Consider the following 21,696-nt stretch of genomic DNA (forward strand, 5'->3'; position numbering starts at 1 on the left):
CACACACACACACACACACACACACACACACACACCCCAAAAGTAGTGTATTAGCCAGTGTTCTCCAGGGAAACAGTTAACAAGGAAATAGGGTCAACAGGATGCTTCTTTACAGAACCCTAATACACTGTTGAACATGGCTACCGAAGACATTAAATAAAACAAAGCACACAATTTTCACCATACCTAAAATATGGGACAGTGCTGAGTAAATGACTCTTCACTAAAGACTACAGGAACAATATGAAGCTGTTTCTTCAAGGCTAGGCAGACTCCTTAGTTGGAACTCAAACCCAGACATTCAAATGATTCTGGAAAAAATCTACCTTCCTTTTTCCCTTCTCATTTCCTGTACATGTCATTTGAAAATGGAGCTTCAATTCTCCAATGTTTAAGAGATAATCAACACACAAAGCTCACCTGTTTGAATACCTCCATCGAATCACTTTCTGTTTTAATTCGGACATCCATGTTGTTTATGAATTTATCCATATCTAGAAAAGATACAAGGGGAAAATAGCTTTTAAAATATTGAACCCAATATGGCATGTACACTTGGTTTTTACCTGTATGTCCTCTATAAACAGTAAGTGAATCCAGCCTTTTCCACGTATTCTATTATGATAATTACCAATATAGTTCTATGGTTTCAAAAAACTTTCCATTCCCAGTCCAGTTCTTGTTTTTGCTAAGGGCTCTGAAATGACTGTATGGATATTTACCCAAGCAGTGCACGCACAAAGCCAAACCAGCAGAGCATTTTTGTGTACACATCTTAAATCTATAAGCCAAGCATAGTTAAAAGCAGTTTTCATCTTCCTCTATAAATAGATGCTCCTCTTACAAAGAGATGGTACTAATGGCTTCATTCAAATATCTTGAACCATAAGTCATCCCATAAAAAGTACCTAGGGTTTCTTCTGCAACGGGTTTTGTTTATCTACATTTCAATTTCAGTAGAGACGAAAAGAGAGGTTAAGGAATCAAAGCCAAACCTACAGTTTACCTACAAATTAAGTAGTCAGATTTCAGATTACACTTATGCTTCCTCTACCCTGCCTTGTTTTAACCCATAGGAACTGAAGACCACACAACAGATGACTTATAATTTGTCCTCACTAGAAATAACAACTTGTCAAGGACATTATGACTGCAAAGGAAATAAACTCTGCGCTCCTACAGGTTTTCCTGGCGGCAGTCAATCAAGCTCTTCTAGCTATTGAGCGCCCCCCTCTGGATTATAAGAGAATTATGTGACCGAACACGGATTTTTTTTTTCCTGCCATCTCATCTCATTTCCCAACTTAGGAATTGGAAAACCCTTAGCTATTCCTTGTAACATGTCTCACTTCATATTAACAGCACCACTTGCGTGTTTTATACATAACCTCTTCAATTTTATCTACATTTTCCCAATTCTTGTTCGTAATAAAAAAAAAAGTCCTTCCCCTTCCTTCTTTACTTTCCCTTTCTTTCTATGAGATCAGAATAATGTTTTACCCTACCACGAATTTGCCCGTAGCTCAACCTGGTTTCAAACACAAGCAATCCTTCTACCTTGCCCACCCAAGTGCAGGGATTATAGGGGTTAAGTACCACACCTGACCCCTTGCTCCGTTTCCATCACTATCCTGATAAACATTCAGAAATTTGTTGAATAGCTACCATCATTTCAGACAATGTTCTCGAAGTCAAAGTTCTCTTTCATCTGGCCCTAACTTCTTATTCCTTAATATATATTTTCCTCCATGGCTCTAACCATGGGAGGCTCTATAGAAGCATTAGGGCTCTGCAAACGATAATGTAAAATCCTATATTTCTAGATGGACAAGTTGACGTGGACAAAGAAAGATGCATTTTCGAGTTATACAATGTGACTCATGAGCATGTAACTCTAAGATCAATGCTCTCTGCTGTCTTTTCTTTGTGCCCATGTGTTTGACTTGCCGAGAGTCCAAAGTGGTAGTATTATGCCTAACATAGCCTCTGCATTTTCAAATGAAACTGGAAACAACAGCTTTCCACTGTCAAAATTCTCTAAATTCTTCCTTTTATTTTGTAAAGAAGTGTCCTTGAGAGTTATTGCTTTTTCAGCTAGGAATGGTTTCCTTAGTTCTTGACATTCAACAGATAAAATAATTGATTTAAAAAAAAAATAATTGATTTCAAATTCATTTTTGCTCTTTTGTGTTGCTATCTCTTGGTTCCTTATATGCAAACCACCCTCTTCCTACTGCATTTATTTTTGAACAGGCTCTCAGTTATGTTGTAACCCAGGTTCAGAACACCATCCGCTGACTTGCCTTCTGAAGTGTTTGGATCAAAACTCTGTAATACTAACGAATTGGGCAAGAATTTCTGAGTTCCTTCTGACAATAACCAGCACATAGATTATTGTAGGACTTAAGTAAATAAGTATACAAGTGTTTACCAACACTTAGCACAGAAAATATTCTCTTAGATTTCCCCTATTCCCTAGTCATACTCCTCTCAGTACCCCTACCACTTAGCAGAGTGGAATGCAGGTAGAAACATATACAGAACTATACCTTTAAGATTTAAAGGCCACGCCCACCTTTAAAAGATCTGATAGCAAATTTAAAAAGCTAGTAAAGTCTTTCTTGCCCTCTCTATTACAATATTTTAGTCAAACGGCATACAGGGGCTATCTGACAATTGAGAATGCTTCAACTGGGCCAGGCATGGTGGTGCAGGCCTTTAATCCCAGCACTGAAGAAGAGGGAGGTGAATCTCTGCGTTTGAGGCTAGCCTAGTCTACACAGAAAATTATGGGCCAGTAAGGGAAACATAATGAAACTAGATGCACTGTGCCCACTGATCACTGACGCAGGCCAGTGATGTGCTAAGTGTTGGTAAACACTTGTATACTTATTTACTTAAGTCCTACAATAATCTATGTGCTGGTTATTGTCAGAAGGAACTCAGAAACCTAGTTCCTTAGGAAGATAGAGCATTTGGACAATGGAAAGAATCACGTATCCACCTGTATAACATTAGGTAAATAGGTAAAGGGACAACTTCATAATTTCCATTATATTACTCATATAACAAACCGTGAGGCCGTAGCTCACAGAGTTTAGAAGGACTGAATCAATAGAATTTTGGTCCTCTGAGTCCAAGTACAATATAATGGTACCCCAAATCTGATGAGCACCTTCTTTCTAAAAGAGAAAAAAAGGTCTCGTAAAAGGGCAATTTTAAAATAACAGTCTAATCGTTCAGGAGAATATTGAGTAGATATCATCCCTTCCTATCCTCTGACAAATAGAGAAGCTGACAACATATATCATGGGTGAACCTTAGTATGAAAAAATAAGATTGCCAACATATGGTAGCTGCCTACATTTCAAGTAGTGAAGCACCGTGAAAACAATGGAGACACTGTGACTTTAGGCGACTAGCTGACCCTTTCTATACTTGGATTTTCTTTCCTCTGTGCAAAATACAGATACGTAAGTTTAACCCTGTCCTTCATGTGGTTGTCAAGAAGATAAAACACATGGATTTGCATACTGCAACTATAAAATCTCCATGAGAGTTTGAAGGATTACTCCTTTAATCTGTGTACTCCATTTAGAAAAATCACAAAAGATACAAAAATATACTCACCTTGTAAAGATCCAAACCAGTTATTAGCACCTATCATTACTTTTATCAGTTCATCTTAACAATCCCAGAGTTTGAAGTTCTGTAGTGTCACTTGTAAACTCCTCAGTTATATAGGTGACAAGTAGCATAGCCTCAGGTTTTCATCTATTTTGTCCTCTCCTCTCATGGTGGTTCTAAGCTCCATTTTCTTTTATACGAGAATAAAATGTACACTACTGTGTATGCCGTATACACATAAGGGAATACAGGATCAGAGATATCAAGCAATGCCAGAGCCATGTAAGATGGGAATGATGGGCTGGATCTGAGTCTGGGTTTGATGCTCAGTATAGACGCTCTTTTTCTACCCAAACATATGAATACTTTCTTCTAAACATGATCTAGTCACCACACTCATGAACTAGTAACAGCAGCTGTGGTTACCTGCACAGGACCTGCTAGAAAGTCCAGTGTGAATAGGGAAGCCCAAAAGGCTCTACCTCTCAGAAGCTACAGTTACTGAACCTGAGCATTCTTTGGGGGTGTGGCCATCAGAATGTTACACATGCTCCTTCCAGTAGATGGCTCCACATCCATGCACAAATGGGTAGTAGCGTTAGTTAGACTCAGAAGTTGAGTGGGGAACAGATGGAGGAAAATTGGAAGTAGGGAGAAGAGAGGCGGATATGAGCATATTCCATTATATACATGTATAAAATTCTCAAAAATAAGTTTTTAGATGAAAAAATACAGCTCTGCACTCTGGAATAGCTTGGTAAAGTTGAAAAGAGTAACAGAGGTATTTTCATACCTTCGCAGTAAGCTCAGCTGTTAATAAAGAGAGTAAAGGTACCAAACTCACTAATTGTGGTATCATCAGAGAAAATGTGCACCAAATACAACTGGTGCACAGCAGTTAAGTTCCAGCTGAGAAAAGGAATAAAAAGCCACAGCTGCAAAGACTCATTGATCTGTAATATTGTATAAAATCTTACCTTTCATCTAATTATTGGAGAAAATGGAATCTAGACTTTAAATGAAATCCAACTTTAAAATGTTGGCAACTGGCTAATTTTTAGGACTATGAGATTAGGCAAAGTGGCTTGATTGCCCCCCCCCCCAAATTTGTATGTGGAAGCAATTTATAGAGACATGGCCTTTATGGAAATAATTCAAAGTAAATGAGGTCATATAGGTAGCACACTAATCACAGAAAAACAGTCCCCTAAGAAGAAATACAGGAGGCTTCTCCATCTCTTCACTTAATACAAAGTAGACAGCCAAGAATGAAGCAATGTGAGTTAGGAAAGCAGCAACCGCAGTACATCTGGCTATGCTGAGATCCTGATCCCCAAATTCTAGCCCCTGCAACTAAAAACCCAAAACTTGTGTTGTTTAAAGCAGCCAGTTACTGGGATTTTGTTGAAACAGCTTTATATATACTAGTTAAGACTTTTCATTCCTACTAGAAATACTATAGAAATTTCAAATTTTCCTTAATGTTGATTAATAGAAAACTGGCTTAATAAAACATGCCTTAACCATACAGTAAAAAGTAGTCAAAAAGAACAATGAACATTTTTGTGAACATACAGGGAAGTATCTCAAAAGTATATTTTTAAGTAAGAAAAGAAAACAGTAGAACAATAATGCAAAATGAATTATTACTATTTGTGTGTAAAAGGAAAGGGAAAAATATAATTAAATTACATTCTCAAAAATAAATATTAGGCACCCAAATCCCGTGTGAGGGAGAGATAGACCTTCAGAGGGGCAGACATGCCTGGGAAGTCAGAGGAGACTACTCTCTGCCCACATTTCTGACTCCAGAGGAAAATGCCTAGCGCCATCTGGACCCCCTGTGCACAGGGTCCTGAGAGAAGGCAGGGCAGGCCCTTCTGGTTGCTGCCCTCATGGAGAGCTGAAACCCGGCTCCGAGGAGCAACATCAGTCCCGAGACCAAGGTAAGACCAACTTTTCTGCTCCAAGTGACCTGTCTGGTGGACTCAGGACACACAAAGGCAAAATTCCTCAGGGACAGGGCACTTCCAGCTTCTAGCCGAGGGCCCGAACCTTCCTGATCCCGGCCCACAGCACCATGCTCCCAAACCTTTTGGGCAAGAGAGCTCACCACCGATACATGTGGGCACTCCTGAGACTGCAGGGCAGGAGAGACCGCCACTTCTGTCCACCTTTGCCCACATCCCTGGACCAAGAGGAAACTGTATAGGGCCTCTGGGAACAAGAAGATAGAGGTACCCAAGCTGCACGTGCCCTGTGGTACAGACTGGGCCCGGATCTGAAGGGACCCAGTCAAAGAGCTCCCTGCACCCAAATCCCATGGGAGGGAGAGCTAGGCTTTCAGAGGGGCAGACATGCCTGGGAAGCCAGAGGAGACTACATTTCTGACTCTAGAGGAAAACACCTAGCAACATCTGGGCCCCCTGTGCACAAGAACACCAGAGAAGGTGGGGCAGGCCCTGCTGGTTGCTGCCAGAGAGCTGGAACCCAGCACCAAGGAGCGATTTCAGGCCGAAGACCAGAGGTAAGACCAACTTTTCTGGTCTAAGTGACCTGCCTGGTGGACTCAGGACACAGGCCCACAGGAACAGCTGAAAGCCAGTAGACAGGAAAGACTACATGCCTGAAAGCAGAACACTCTGTTCCCATAACTGGCTGAAAGAAAACAGAAAAACTGGTCTACAGCACTCCTGACACACAGGCCTATAGGACGGTCTAATCGCTGTCAGAAATAGCAGAACAAGGAAACACCAGAGACAACCTGATGGCAAGAGGAAAGCACAGGGACCCAAGCAACAGAAACCAAGACTACATGGCATCAACGGAGCCCAATTCTCCCACCAAAGCAAACACTGAATATCCAAAGACATCAGAAAAGCGAGATATAGATTTTAAATCACATTTGATCATGATGATGGAGGACTTCAAGAAAACCATTAAGAACTCCCTTAGAGAAATGCAGGAAAACACAAGTAAACAAGTGGAAGCCCTTAGAGAGGAATTACAAAAATCTCTGAAAGAATTACAGGAAAACACAAACAGGTGAAGGAATTGAACGTGGAAATACAAGCAATAAAGAAAGCACAAAGGGAGACAGCCCTGGATATTGAAAACGAAAGGAAGAGACAAGGAGCGTAGATATAAGCATCACCAACAGAATACAAGAGATAGAAGGGAGAATCTCAGGAGCAGAGGATTCCATAGAAATCATCGCCAAAACTGTCAAAGATAATGTAAAATAGAAAAAGCTACTGGTCCAAAACATACAGGAAATCTAGGACACAATGAGAAGATTAAACCTAAGGATAATAGGTATAGAAGAGAGTGAAGACTCACAGGTCAAAGGACCAGTAAATATCTTCAACAAAATCATAGAAGAAAACTTCCCTAACCTAAAGAAAGAGATGCCCATAAATATACAAGAAGCCTACAGAACTCCAAATAGATTGGACCAGAAAAGAAACTCCTCCCATCACATAATAGTCAAAACACCAAACGCACAAAATAAAGAAAGAATATTAAAAGCAGTAAGGGAAAAAGGTCACGTAACATATAAAGGCAAACCTATCAAAATTACACCAGACTTTTCGCCAGAACTATGAAAGCCAGAAGATCCTGGACAGATGTCATACAGACCCTAAGAGAACACAAATGCCAGCCAAGGTTACTGTATCCAGCAAAACTCTCAATTAACATCGATGGAGAAACCAAGATATTCCATGACTAAACCAAATTTACATAACATCTTTCTACAAATCCAGCACTACAAAGGATAATAAATGGTAAAGACAAACACAAGTAGGCAAGGTACACTCTAGAAAAAGCAAGAAACTAATCATTTTGCAACAAAACAAAGAGAAGACAAGCACACAAACATAACCTCACATCCAAATATGAATATAACAGGAAGCAACAATCACTATTCCTTAATATATCAACATTAATGGACTCAATTCCCCAATAAAAAGACAGAGATTAACAAACTGTATACTCAATAAAGACCCAAAATTTTTCTGCCTACAGGTAACACACCTCAGAGACAAAGACAGACACTACCTCAGAGTAAAAGGTGGAAAAACAACTTTCCAAGCAAATGGTCTGATAAAGCAAGCTGGACTAGCCATTCTAATATCGAATAAAATCGATTTTTAACCAAAAGTCATCAAAAAACATAAGTAAGGACTCTTCATATTCATCAAAGGAAAATCCACCAAGATGAACTCTCAATCCTAAATATCTATGCTCCAAATATAAGGGCACCTACATACATAAAAGAAACCTTACTAAAGCTCAAAGCACACATTACACATCACACAATAATAGTAGGAGATTTCAATACCCCACTCTAATCAATGCACAGACCATGGAAACAGAAATTAAACAGAGACATAGACAGACCAAGTGAAGTCATGAACCAAATGGATTTAAAAGATATTTATAGAACATTCTATCCTAAAAAAAAAAAGGATATCCTTCTTCTCACCACATCATGGTACTTTCTCCAAAATTGACCAGATAATCGGACACAAAACAGGCCTCAACAAATACAGAAAGATAGAAAGAAATAATCCCATGTGTCCTATCAGACCACCATGAGCTAAAGCTGGTCTTCAAACACAATAAGGAAAGAACGCCCACATATACATGGAAGTTGAACAATGTTCTACTCAATGATAACCTGGTCAAGGAAGAAATAAAGAAAGAAATTAAAGACTTCTTAGAATTTAATGAAAATGAAGGTACAACATACCCAAACTTATGGGACACAATGAAAGCTGAGCTAAGAGGAAAACTCATCGCTCTGAGTGCCAGCAGAAAGAAACAGGAAAGAGCATATATCAGCAGCTTGACAGCACACCTAAAAGCGCTAGAACAAAAAGAAGCAAATACACCCAGGAGTAGTAGAGGCAGGAAATAATCAAACTCAGAGCTGAAATCAACCAAGTAGAAATAAAAATGACTATACAAAGAATCAAAAGAACCAAAAGCTGGTTCTTTGAGAAAATCAACAAAGTAGATAAACCCTTAGCCAGACTAACCAGAGGACACAGAGAGTCTGTCCAAATTAACAAAATCAGAAATGAAAAGGGAGACATAACAATATAATCAGAGGAAATTCAAAAAATCATCCTATTATAAAAGCCTATATTCAAGAAAACTTGAAAATCTGGAGGAAATGGACAATTTCCTAGACAGATACCAGGTACGAAAGTTAAATCAGGAACAGATAAACCATTTAAACAACCCCATCACTCCTAAAGAAATAGAAGCAGTCATTAAAGGTCTCCCAACCAAAAAGAGCCCAAGTCCAGACGGGTTCAGTGCAGAATTCTATCACACCTTCATAGAAGACCTCATATAAATACTCTCCAAACTATTCCACAAAATAGAAACAGATGGAGCACTACCGAATTCCTTCTATGAAGCCACAATTACTCTTATACCTAAACCACACAAAGACCCGACAAAGAAATAGAACTTCAGACCAATTTCCCTTATGAATATCGACGCAAAAATACTCAATAAAATTCTGGCAAACCGAATCCAAGAGCACATCAAAACAATCATCCACCATGATCAAGTAGGCTTCATCCCAGGCATGCAGGGATGGTTCAATATACGGAAAACCATCAACGTGATCCATTATATAAACAAACTGAAAGAACAAAACCACATGATCATTTCATTAGATGCTAAGAAAGCATTTGACAAAATTCAACACCCCTTCATGATAAAAGTCCTGGAAAGACAGGAATTCAAGGCCCATACCTAAACATAGTAAAAGCCATAAACAGCAAACCAGTGGCTAATATTAAACTAAATGGAGATAAACTTGAAGCAATCCCACTAAAATCAGGGACTAGACAACACTGCCCACTCTCTCCCTCCTTATTCAATATAGTTCCCGAACTCCTAGCCAGAGCAATCAGACAACAAAAGAAGATCAAAGGGATACAGATTAGAAAGGAAGAAGTCAAAATATCACTATTTGCAGATGATAGGATAGTATATTTAAGTGATCCGAAAAGTTCCACCAGAGAACTACTAAACCTGATAAACACCTGCAGCAAAGTGGCTGGATATAAAATTAACTCAAATAAATCAGTAGCCTTCCTCTACACAAAAGAAAAACAAGCTGAGAAAGAAATTAGGGAAACGACACCCTTGATAAGAGTCCCAAATAATAAAAAATACCTTGGTGTGACTTTAACCAAGCAAGTGAAAGATCTGTATGATAAGAACTTCAAGCCTCTGAAGAAAGAAATTAAAGAAGATCTCAGAAGATGGAAAGATCTCCCGTGCACATGAATTGGCAGGATTAATATAGTAAAAAGGGCCATTTTACCAAAAGTGATCTACAGATTCAATGTAATCCCCATCAAAATGCCAATCCAATTCTTCATAGAGTTAGACAGAACAACTTGCAAATTCATCTGGAATAACAAAAAACCCAGGATAGCTAAAGCTATCCTCAACAATAAAAGGACTTCTGGGGGAGACACTATCCCTGAACTCAAGCAGTATTACAGAGCAATAGTGATAAAAACTGTATGGTGTTATTGGTACAGAGACAGACAGACAGACCAGTGGAATAGAATTGAATACCCAGAAATGAACCCACACACCTATGGTCACTTGATTTTTGACAAAGGAGCCAAAACCTTCCAATGGAAAAAAGATAGCATTTTTAGCATATGGTGCTGGTTCAACTGGAGGTCAGCATGTAGAAGAATGCAGATCGATCCATTCTTATCACCCTGTACAAAGCTAAAGTTCAGTTGGATCAAGGACCACCACATCAAACCAGATACACTCAAACTAATAAAAGAAAAAGTGGGGAAGAATCTCAAACACATGGGCACTGGAGAAAATTTCCTGAACAAAACACCAATGGCTTATGCTCTAAGATCAAGAATCGACAAATGGGATCTCATAAAACTACAAAGCTTCTGTAAGGCAAAGGACATGGTGGTTAGGACAAAACTGTAAGCAACAGATTGGGAAAAGATCTTTACCAATCCTGCAACAGATAGCTGGCTCATATCCAAAATATACAAAGAATTCAAGAAATTAGACTGCAGGGAGACAAATAACCCTATTAAAAATGGGGTTCAGAGATAAACAAAGAATTCACAGCTGAGGAATGTCGAATGGCTGAGAAGCAGCTAAAGAAATGTTCAACATCTTTAGTCATAAGGGAAATGCAAATCAAAACAACCCTGAGATTCTACCTCACACCAGTGAGAATGGCTAAGATCAAAAACTCAGGTGACAGCAGATGCTGGCGAGGATGCGGAGAAAGAGGAACACTCCTCCATTGTTGGTGGGATTGCAGACTGGTACAACCATTCTGGAAATCAGTCTGGAAGCTCCTCAGAAAATTGGACACTGAACTGCCTGAGGATCCAGCTATACCTCTCTTGGGCATATACCCACAAGATGCCCCAACATATAAAAAAGACACGTGCTCCACTATGTTCATAGCAGCCTTATTCATAATAGCCAGAAGCTGGAAAGAACCAGATGCCCTTCAACAGAGGAATGGATACAGAAAATGTGGTACATCTACACAATGGAATATTACTCAGCTATCAAAAACAATGAGTTTATGAAATTCATAGGCAAATGGATGGAACTGGAAAATATCATCCTGAGTGAGGTAACCCAATCACAGAAAAACACACATGGTATGCACTCATTGATAAGTGGATATTAGCCAATATGCTTGAATTACCCTAGATGCACAGAACACATGAAACTCGAGAAGGATGACCAAAATGCGAATGCTTCACTCCTTCTTTAAAAGGGGAACAAGAATAACCTTGGTAGGGAATAGGGAGACAAAGTTTAGAACAGAGGCAGAAGGAATTCCCATTCAGAGCCTGCCCCACATGTGGCCCATACATATACAGCCACCCAATTAGACAAGATGGATGATGCAAAGAAGTGCAGACCGACAGGAGCCGGATGTAGATCTCTCCTGAGAGACACAGCCAGAATACAGCAAATAGAGAGGCGAATGCCAGCAGCAAACCACTGAACTAAGAATAGGACCCCCGTTGAAGGAGTCAGAGAAAGAACTGGAAGAGCTTGAAGGGGCTCGAGACCCCATATGAACAACAATGCCAACCAACCAGGGCTTCCAGGGACTAAGCCACTACCCAAAGGCTATACATGGACTGACCCTGGACTCTGACCTCATAGGTAGCAATGAATATCCTAGTAAGATCACCAGTGGAAGGGGAAGCCCTGGGTCCTGCCAAGACTGAACCCCCAGTGAACGTGATTGTTAAGGGGAGGGTGGTAATGGGGGGAGGATGGGGAGGGGAACACCCATAGAGAAGAGAAGAGGGAGGAGTTAGGGGGATGATGGCCGGGAAACCGGGAAAGGGAAGGAAAATGGAAATGTAAATAAGAAAAACCCAATTTAATAAAGATGAAAAAAAACAAAAAAATGTTGAGTAATATATATGTGTGTATTCATTATTTGAAATACTTCAAATATCTCCACAATGAATAAGAAGAATTTTCACTGTATAGCCTTTTGTTTATAAAGTTCTTAAGCTATACAGAACATCATCAATTCAAAATACATCCATTAAGAAAAAATAAAATAATCTGTTCAAAGAGAGTTTAAAATTTTTAGGGCAAACAAAACATTTATGTGAATTGCAAATCATATATAAGGGTAATTATTTAAGCCTCTGTCCAAAATTAAGGTCGTGGCAGATTTTAGGATAATGAAAGACAGAAAAGCCTATATTTTGTGGGTAACATATGAGAACACAACTAAAACCCCATTTTCTTACTGCTTACTATACTTTCATAAATTCTGAAAGTGTTTTCACAAGATTAAAGCAATTATGTTCCTCAATGGCACTCAAGTAGTTTCTATGACGATCTCCAGTTCACAGAGGAGAACACTCAAATGCATAGTTTAAGTAACTTTGCCAAGGTAATCATAATGGCTAGTTGTAGAAACAAGATGGAAAGGGGAAAAGTGTGGTATGAGCCTTGGTTAAGTCTAATGGTGAAAAAAATAGGTTCTATTTTAGAAATGGTAATGTGAATGGTTTGAAGTATCTTTTTGTTTGTTTGTTTTTGACACAGGGTTTCTCTGTGTAGCACTGATTGTCCTAGAACTTACAGATCCACCTGCCTCTGCCTCCCGTAGAGTTTTGGGATTAACCGCATGCCACCACCACTACCAGCAGGCATGTTTGAAATATCTTAAAAGAAGGTACTAGAGCATCATGGTTGCACCTTCAAACTCTCACAGGTTAGGGAGGTAGTTCAGCGGTAGAACACTTAACTAGCATGTATAAGACCCTTTAATTCTTAACACAGAAAAAAAATCCACATTGAACTTTAAAAAAATCTAAATACACAGATAACATTTTTAATATATTATACAGAACATCTAGCAAGTTCTGGAGACTTATATCTAACTTCCTGTTACCTTTCTCCCTTCAGGTATACAATGACATTAAAAGGTAAACACCCTTAAAACCAGAAAACTGGTGAAATTCTTCATTTCAATACATTATTTGTAACCATTAAGTACCACATCATTTTAGAAATAAGGGATGAGGCTAGGGGATAAAGTTGAGTTATGGTTCAAAAACAGATCAGAAATCTAACTTCTACTTATAAAATCAAAATAAATGATATCCATATGTAAGCTAGAAAGAAAACCAAACAGATGATCCATTAAGTCAACTACACTGATCAGTTTCTCTTCACTTACCAAAAAGCAGTTTAGAATAAGAACTTAGACAGGACCGGTGTTGGCGAGCACCTTTACGCTCAGCGCTCCAGAGGCAGAGACAGGCAGATCTGTGAGTTGCGAGACCAGCCCCGTCTATAAAGCAAGTTCCAGGACAGCAGGGGCTGTACTGAGAAACCCTGTCTCAAAAAAAACTAAAAAAACAAAAAAAAGAGTAAGACCTTAGATCATAATCTCACAAAATATGTACGAAGTGTTTGCAAGGGGAAAGGTTGTAAAGGAAAGGTTAAGTGCTATGAAGACACTAGGGTACTGAGTGTCATCCACTAGCTCTGAGTCTCAAAGGGGACTGGGGGCTTAGTTATAAATACAAATAAGCAAAAATGCAGCAGACAGTGATCAAGTTCCCAGAAAATTCAGGAACAATCATGTAGTGCTTCAAACCACTATTTACAGATGCAAAAGAAAATAAAGTTTTCATAATAATTTTAAGTAGGAATGAATGATGGATGTAATGCTATAAATACGTATCAGGACACATAAAATCAAGCATATTATAAGACAGTTTATTTGTCTTATAGAAGAACCTATAGTGCTATCTGAACAATAGCTGGCAGGACAAGGAAGATCTGTAGAGGACAGGGACATTAGTAGGACTTAAATAAGAATGAGAATACTGTGGAAGGATAAAGAAAATAATTCAAACAGAAAATACACTTTAAAAACTTCTCAGTGGTTTCAACAGTTTGTCCCGATAAGTTTGAGCACTCCGGAGGCTCAGGGAAAAGGACTGAGAGTTCAATGCCAGCTTGACTACACCCTGTCATCATTTTTAAAAACGCCAATAATATCCCAGATCCTGGTTTCAATGTCTGCTGAGGGGGAAAAAACACCTTTTTTTCCACTCAGAACCTAACATTCAGCATGTCAGTTTGCTAAATGAATTCTGTATTAAAAAGGTATTCTTCCTTCATTCAACAGTTTAAGTGAGCCCATAAAGTTCAACTGACTCCAAACCAAGGTAAACATATAGATGCACTGCACCGGAGGGATAGCTACAGGTTAAGAGTACTTTTTGCTCTTCCCGAGAACCCAGGTTCAGTTGCCAGCATCCATGTTGGGCAACTCACAATTACCCATAATTCTAGCTTCTTCACACATGCAGCATTTACTTACACACATACAAAAACATGTAAGTAAAAATAATAAAATAAGAAATAAAGAAAACATCTAAAGATTACTGGGCCCCTGCCAGAGTAAAAAACAAAGGAGTAGCCAAACTCCACCTCCTCACACGAGAAATAGTCATTCTAGAAAGACTAATAGCCAGTAAGTGGTAACTTGGAAATTTAAAAAACAAAGAAACCAAAAACAACCAGCGGGAACCACTAAAAGGCCCATCTCTAAAATGCACATACAGCAAAGCTGAGGTTGGCTGCTCTGAAAGAAAGAGAGTTCTATGAAAGGAGAGCCTTTATGCAATTTGGTCTTCAGAACAGACTGGGCAGTTATTTTTGTCACTTAACACTTTGGAAGTTGTATTTCCACCCTTCCTGCATCTTGCCTATCTGTCCTCTAAGCTAACCTAAAGGCACTGTGCCTAGCCTGCCTTGCCAACAGTTTCCAAGGATTAATGCCTCTCTCATAAGGGTTACCCCCAAACTTTGAAGAGGATGAAGTCACTTGTGAGCCACTGGTTTGATATCCAAAGGTCTTGCTTGTTACATCGTCTTGGTTAAACTAACCAAAGAATCAGAAGATAGGCAGATTAGTGGCCTTTTCTCTTGCAGCTGATAAAATCCAGTGGGAACAATGTTAAATCACAAATAAATAAGGCATATATTTTAGCCTGTCTTTGAGCAAGCTATTCAAACTGCACAGGCCTTCCTTCCCCTTCATCTGAAATGTGCTTTAAGGACATCGAAGTACAAAGTCTACCAGCAGCGAGCCAGAGAAAACCCGAGTAGGAAAAGAACGTGAAGAATGGCGAGTAGGAACAGCCTGTATCATATATACCTTCTGAATAAGAATTTTTAATATGCATCCCTCAGAGGAGAAAAGCAAGGTACATGGTCAATACAACTAGTTCATGCTGGTAGGAGGGGTTCAAAGTACATCTTTTTATTATCACAAACCAACTATCTTCAGATTAAAATCCAATTCTAGAGATGAGGCTCTTTTTCTTTTTTCTCCATCACTATTACACTAAATGACATACTAGTACTTTAGAATTTTTTCCGCAATTACAACAATATTAGAGAAAATAAAGTATTGTTCCCCCTGGCCACCTGTTAGGACATGGTTTAGTTTCTACAAAATTCTTAGGGTCAAAAAAAGTACAAAAAGCTTCACCTTGTGGCTAAGCAAGTCCCTTTGCTCCAGTAGTCAGCATTTCTGGCTGATCTTCCACCTACAGGAACTAACCCCTTGGCCACATCTTAAAGAGCCTAGATAGGGCTTTAGCTTCTTCCTGCAACCAAGCCCAGCCCCTCCTTAAAGAGGGACATGCCCTAAGCAGCTCCTTAGCAGAAAGGATCTAGCTGTCAGCACCAAGAGAACAGGCTCCCAACCTAACTCTTCGCTTTCCCTCCTCCCTCGTTTTTTTTTTAAAGCATCTCTAGGTACCTGCTACTGCTTGGGGGAAGGGAGGGGGGTGACGTAAGTGGGATCAGTGCTCCTCCAAATCCTCTTCTCTCACGCGGAGACTTTGGATGTACAGGGTTAAAACAAACCTTACCACTTAAGGAGGATCGAGAGTGCCTAGACAGGACAGATTGAACTAGACAAACCTATCCATTCGTGTCCCCTTCCAATTCTTCCACAAGGCCCCCTGAAGTACCCTTCCTCTTAGTCACTACGATCCTTAAGGGAAGTCATTTTCCACTGAGTTTAATTTGATTCTACATAATGTTCTTACCCCCTTCTGCTTGCTCATCTCCCCCATCCCACTTCACTGCTAAAACCCAAAGACAAGTGGGTGTGTGCGGTTGGCACGCGCGAGGGGTGGGGGGTGGGGGGGATCGGAACCTAGACTGAAGACATGAGAGTGTTTCTTTCCCCCAGTCACTTACCGCCTATGCCTCTAGCCGAGGACTCCTGAAGTGTCCGGAGCTCACGCAGTCCTCTCAGAGACTCATACTCCAGAGCTGATCTCAAGGCAGCTGTTCCCCTTGCACCCGCCCATGTCTGACAGCGCGCCTGGTAACGCGCTTTAGCCTTCTCTTCCTTGGTCCCCCACCTCCCTGTTTTCTCCAGGCTGGAAAAGGATGGGGAAAACGAAAAAGGGAGGGAGTCGATTTAGACCCAGCTGGGCCACCCTCAGAACAAGGGAAACAAAGCTTTCAAGCATCCAAGCCCCGAATCGGGGCGGTGGAGCCGACTTCCTAAAAAGAATCCTCCCACTGCAGCCTTCCCTGTGCTAAAAATACAGCGGCTTCTCCGGGGCGAAGTGGCCAGCGCTGAAGCTCCTGCGTTCCCCTTTTACCTCAACCGATTCAGTTCCGGCCAAGCCCATTCTCCACCCACCTCAGAACTCCTCAAACCTTCGCCTAGAGAGTCCGGGCGGGGTCCCAGCAAAGCACCCAAACCTTAGATCACGACTTGAACGCAAAGTTGAGAGAGAGAGGGAGGGAGTCAGTGAAGACCCACAAGGAGACAGCGCCAGAGGATCCCCTCCACGCAGCGGTTAGTGCTGCACACCCGGCGCCTTCCTAAAAAGAAAGGAGGAAAAGACGCCTGCGATTGGTCGAAATATATAGGAAAACACCGGCCCAAGGCAGGGACTCCCACGCGAGTGGGAGGCACTCCTGCAGGACCGCGCCTGAGAGACTTCTCGGTGGTACCTGGCTGCCCCACTGGTATACCGCACCCGCGGGTCAAAGCCTGGTGCTCTCGCCAGGCAATCTGAGCAGATGGAGTACATAGCTCTTTCTGTGTCAGACTAGGCCCAGAAGAGAGGTGCGACTACCACGAGGACTCCACCTAGGGTGGAGTTCCTTAAAAAGGACAAGTGGCCGCTAGAGGGGAGTGGAGTGGGAGGGGTTGGATATGGGTGGGGCAGAAAAGGCGGAGGGACAGAGGAGGGGGTGGGGCAGGACCTAGGAGCTCGGTGCTGTCTCTCCCCTGGCGGCCTTCTCAGTTGGCCTCCCGCAGCTGCAGGTAGGACTAAAAGCCTTTTCAGTGCATCCTTAGTAGTCTTCGGCTTAGAGGTTTTCAGGCATACTACTTGGTCACCTATCCACCGGGATTTAAGCTCTCCAGAGGAGGTTGAGAAGGGTGCAGTGATTGGGAATAGATATGTCTAGGAAGAAAGGGAAGCAGAATGGGGAGTGCCAGTAAAATGGTAAGTGTAAACGGGTTTTTTAAACCCTCCCAGTTCTCCATGGCAACATGTGACACTAGCAAGGACAGAGGGGTCACAGTGTCTTTTTAGGGATGAAGCTTAAGAGGAAAGGAGATTAGAGCTGGGTGAATTTTTTAGCAATAGATAGGAGGTGAGAAGAAAGAAGTAAAGATGAGTTGAACATGGACTGCCAATACCCAGTAGCCCTGGCAAGGAGAGTTCAGGAAGGCTTTCTGAGTCTCCCAGCTAGCAGCTCTCTAAGAATAGAGTTCTCAACCCTGAGAACATCTCTCAGCTAAGCACTGGCTAACATCCCTAAAGAACTGGATCCATAGAATAGAAGCCACCACGTTTCCAGCATTTCCTTATCCTAGCCTTAAAGTCTGCCTCTAGTTCATTTTAAGGGAAACCCAGGAAGTCACAGACAATCACAGCCTCCTTCCAGTGCCTCTTCCCTACCACAATTCTTTTAAAGAGGAGGGGGAAGAGGAGGGAGAGGAGAAAGAGGAGGGGAAGGAGGAAGAGGAGGGGAAGGAGGAAGAGGAGGGGGAGGAGAAAGAGGAGGGGAAGGAGGAAGAGGAGGGGGAGGAGAAAGAGGAGGGAAAGGAGGAAGAGGATGGGGAGGAGAAAGAGGAGGGGAAGGAGGAAGAGGAGGGGGAGGGGAAAGAGGAGGGGAAGGAGGAAGAGGAGGGGGAGGAGAAAGAGGAGGGGAAGGAGGAAGAGGAGGGGAAGGAGGAAGAGGAGGGGGAGGAGAAAGAGGAGGGGAAGGAAGAAGAGGAGGGGGAGGAGAGAGAGAGAGAGAGAGAGGGAGAGCGAGAGAGAGAGAGAGAGAGAGAGAGAGAGAGAGAGAGAGAGCGCGAGCGCACGCGCGCGCAGAGGAACAGAAGGAGCAGCCAAGCAAGAAAAATAATAATAGGTCCCATGTTTTCAGCACCCCACATGGGCAGTTCACTGGGCCAGGTACCATTAGAATCTTCAATTTTCCTTTATTCCTCAAAACGACCCTAGATGGCAGGTAGCACTATATTTTTATGTCCCATCAGGGACTACTGGAGATTGAGTTCAGGGCCTAGTGTATTCTAAACAAGCATTCTACCACTTAGTTGGATTCCCAGCTCATGATGTTTCTTCTTGTTGTTGTTTGTTTATTTGAAATAGGAGGTAATCTTATGATAGAGCTCAGGTTAATACAGCCTAGGCTGTCCTCAAACTCACCACTCACCTGCCTCAGCCTCTCTGGCTCTGAGTTTCCAGGAATGCAGTCATTTCCAGATTCGAAAGAAAAGGAGTTAAAAAAAAAGCCTGAGGGTGATAGCTTAGTATGTGCCCAGGATGTATGTCCATTTGCTTAGTTGCTATTTCTGCTCAGATGTTGTAAACGTCTTCTTTTCCTTCCCTCCCCAAACAATTGGTTCTCCACCAGTAGTTCACCAACTACCCAAACGTTCAAGGCAGTAGCTCAGAGTCCTTTAACTAGCTGTGATGATCTGGACCCTGCCTGTATCTCAAGCAGCAGGGGTTTTGCTGCTCTACTGGATTCCAAATCCCTGATAAGCCCAGGCTTTTCCCAATCTCTAGGCCACGAGACACCTTACCTTCGACGCCCTTACCTTCTTTGTCTGACATGGCCTCTGCTCACTTTTTCAAAAGGACCAAGTAAAGGTCATCTCCTCTCCTTATTTCATTTGGAAGAACTGACCATTTCCTTCTGCACCTCCAGAAGGTACCTAATGTGTTGTTATAAGTGCTTCTCCTTATTACTACACTATAGAGTCCTGGTTACGCATCAGGTGTTAGTAGGTATGTAATGTACATGCTGGATATTATTATCAACAATAGTTACCAAGCAGTGCCTATGTGCTGAACTCTGTTCTGTTCTGAGCCTCACTGAAACTTTCTGACAGTGGTACATAGGTATTGGTGCTATCTTTTTCATTTGTAGAAATCAAGGGACAAAGATTAAACAGCAGGTATATGCTATGTGAAACAATGTCCCTGTTATAGGTGTTTTTATAAATGCCTCATCTCTCTATACCATATTTCCACCACTGCCTACACACCTGCCTCACTTACAAGGCAAGATGTTTTAAGAGGGAGCCACATAACGTACAACTCTACATATTCTTCTTTAAAACAGGTTACATTATACCTTGAATCCTTATGTTTTTAATGCATAAAATCTAGTAAATATTGCTTTTAAGAAAAGGATATTTCACTAGTCCAAGGCTATTTTCAGTAATGACAGAAGGTTTTAGATTCAAGGATGTAAAACTGTTTATATCAAAGACAAACACACTTTTGTGATGTGAAAAACGAAGTTAAGTAGAATTCTGTAATAAATTCTGCCATCAATAACCACTAGAATTCTTTATCTAGGCTAGGTATACCCTTTGGTCATGGTAAATTCTTTGTTCAATGTATGCAGGTTCAAGAAGATGTGTCTGTCCACTTGAAGATAGCTGAACATTTTATATTCTCGTTAAATGTTTTTTCTGGAGATCTAATTTTTTTTACACCCCAGTTTTTGTCTGCCTAAACTGCATTTGTATAGAAAACTGTATTGGATGGGCAAATTCTGATTTGGGAAAAAAACAAAGTAAATGATTAAACCTTGGATAAATAAACTCAAGGATCTTTCTCGTCCCCTTTTCCATTCATTTAGTTAATGAAACGTACTGAGTACCAACATACTTTTATCTAGGCTAGGTGTACCCTTTGGTCATTTATGTCAGATAGGAAGTTGTGAGGGAGTGAACATGAAGAACTAACTAGACGTTGTAGTGTTCCTTCATTCTAGAAGGCACCATGGGTGCCGCTTTACTTAAGCAGCTTAAGAAATAAAGCAACTAGCAACCTTCAGTATCTTCAACATCTGTCATTTCACTGGAAGCATAAGGGAGACGAAGCAGCTTGAACTCTCCTCTACATGAGTAAAGCAGAGTGTTAAATTACATACTGGACATAATAAAAGATGGCCTTCAAGAAGTCTGTAGACACCTGGGTGTCACAAGATACTGCTCTTACTGCCTTTTTTCCTTTTCATTTTCTTGCTTCTCTTCTGCCTCCAGAATGCCAGGTAACAAACTGGAAGTAGAGCCCAGAATGAGGGCTAGGGGAGAAGAGGAGGAAAAGCCTCAGGAGGAGGCCTTTACCCCCACTGCTCCCACAGAAAAACAACAATTTACAAATACTTCAAGGCCTTGGGCTAAGGAGAAGGTACAAAGGTACAGCAGAGGACGACAAAACAGGGTGGGTGATAAGTAAGGGTCTGGACAAGACAGGGGAAGGAACAGAGGGGGGCCAGCAGGGTAAAGCAGTCTGGGGCCAAGGAGGGAAGCCAAGTAGCACAGAAAGAGAAAAATCTGCCCCCTCATGTTATTATTGCTCTTGAGACAACAAGGCTATCACCCAAAACAATACATAGCTCAGACCTAGTGGGAACAAGATTGCCTCCCCTCCCCTCTTTTCTCCTCTTTGTAGTTCCCCAGGGGGTATTGTCTCCTGGCAAGATCAGCTAGAAGGAGACCTTTTGCCTTCCTGCTAATGTTGAACCAGCATTGAGTTCCTCCTGCGTTTCAGAGGATAACACTAAGGTTACTGTCAGCAAAGGATAAGGACTTCGGAAGAGGTCTATCTATTTAGCTCAGAAGAGAAGACCTGGCAAAAGACAAGGAAGCCTGGTTTATAATCATTGACATTGAGTGAAAGCTCTCCACCTCTCTAAGCATCGGTTTCCATAAGGATTTCTTTTACAGAGATTCTGTTAGTTCTTACTTCCCAGAACTGTCAAAAAGATTAACACACAAAGGAGGTTTCTGCAGTGACTATCGATGTTAAACTTCCGGGTTTCTTTCCCAGAATGAAAGGAACCAAACTTTTTCTCTTACTGTCTCCATAGTCCTATCAGCAATCAGTCCTTAAAAATCCTACCTCAGCTCTGGTGAGATTATACCCTACAAAGCACAGTCCTTGGCATAAAGGAAGTTCTCAAAGGTTA

At 41.3% G+C, this 21,696-nt stretch overlaps 1 protein-coding gene across 6 annotated transcripts in view; it reads right to left on the reverse strand.

Annotated features, from left to right (window-relative positions):
* Klf8 (KLF transcription factor 8) overlaps nucleotides 1-21,696 on the reverse strand; it is a 179,640-nt gene that overhangs the window by 32,272 nt on the left and 125,672 nt on the right. For 4 of the 6 annotated variants that reach the window (XM_017602264.3, XM_039100624.2, XM_008773103.4 and 1 more), the window contains one exon: nucleotides 421-494. In XM_017602264.3, the coding sequence (XP_017457753.1) occupies nucleotides 421-492 (72 nt within the window). In that variant the 5' untranslated portion in view covers nucleotides 493-494. Of the gene's footprint in view, nucleotides 1-420; nucleotides 495-16,428; nucleotides 17,335-21,696 lie in introns of those variants that run through there. The other 2 variants (NM_001427203.1, XM_063279928.1) reach the window with 2 other exon arrangements.

The sequence above is a fragment of the Rattus norvegicus genome, chromosome X, assembly GCF_036323735.1.
Source record: "Rattus norvegicus strain BN/NHsdMcwi chromosome X, GRCr8, whole genome shotgun sequence".
NCBI lineage: Eukaryota > Metazoa > Chordata > Mammalia > Rodentia > Muridae > Rattus > Rattus norvegicus.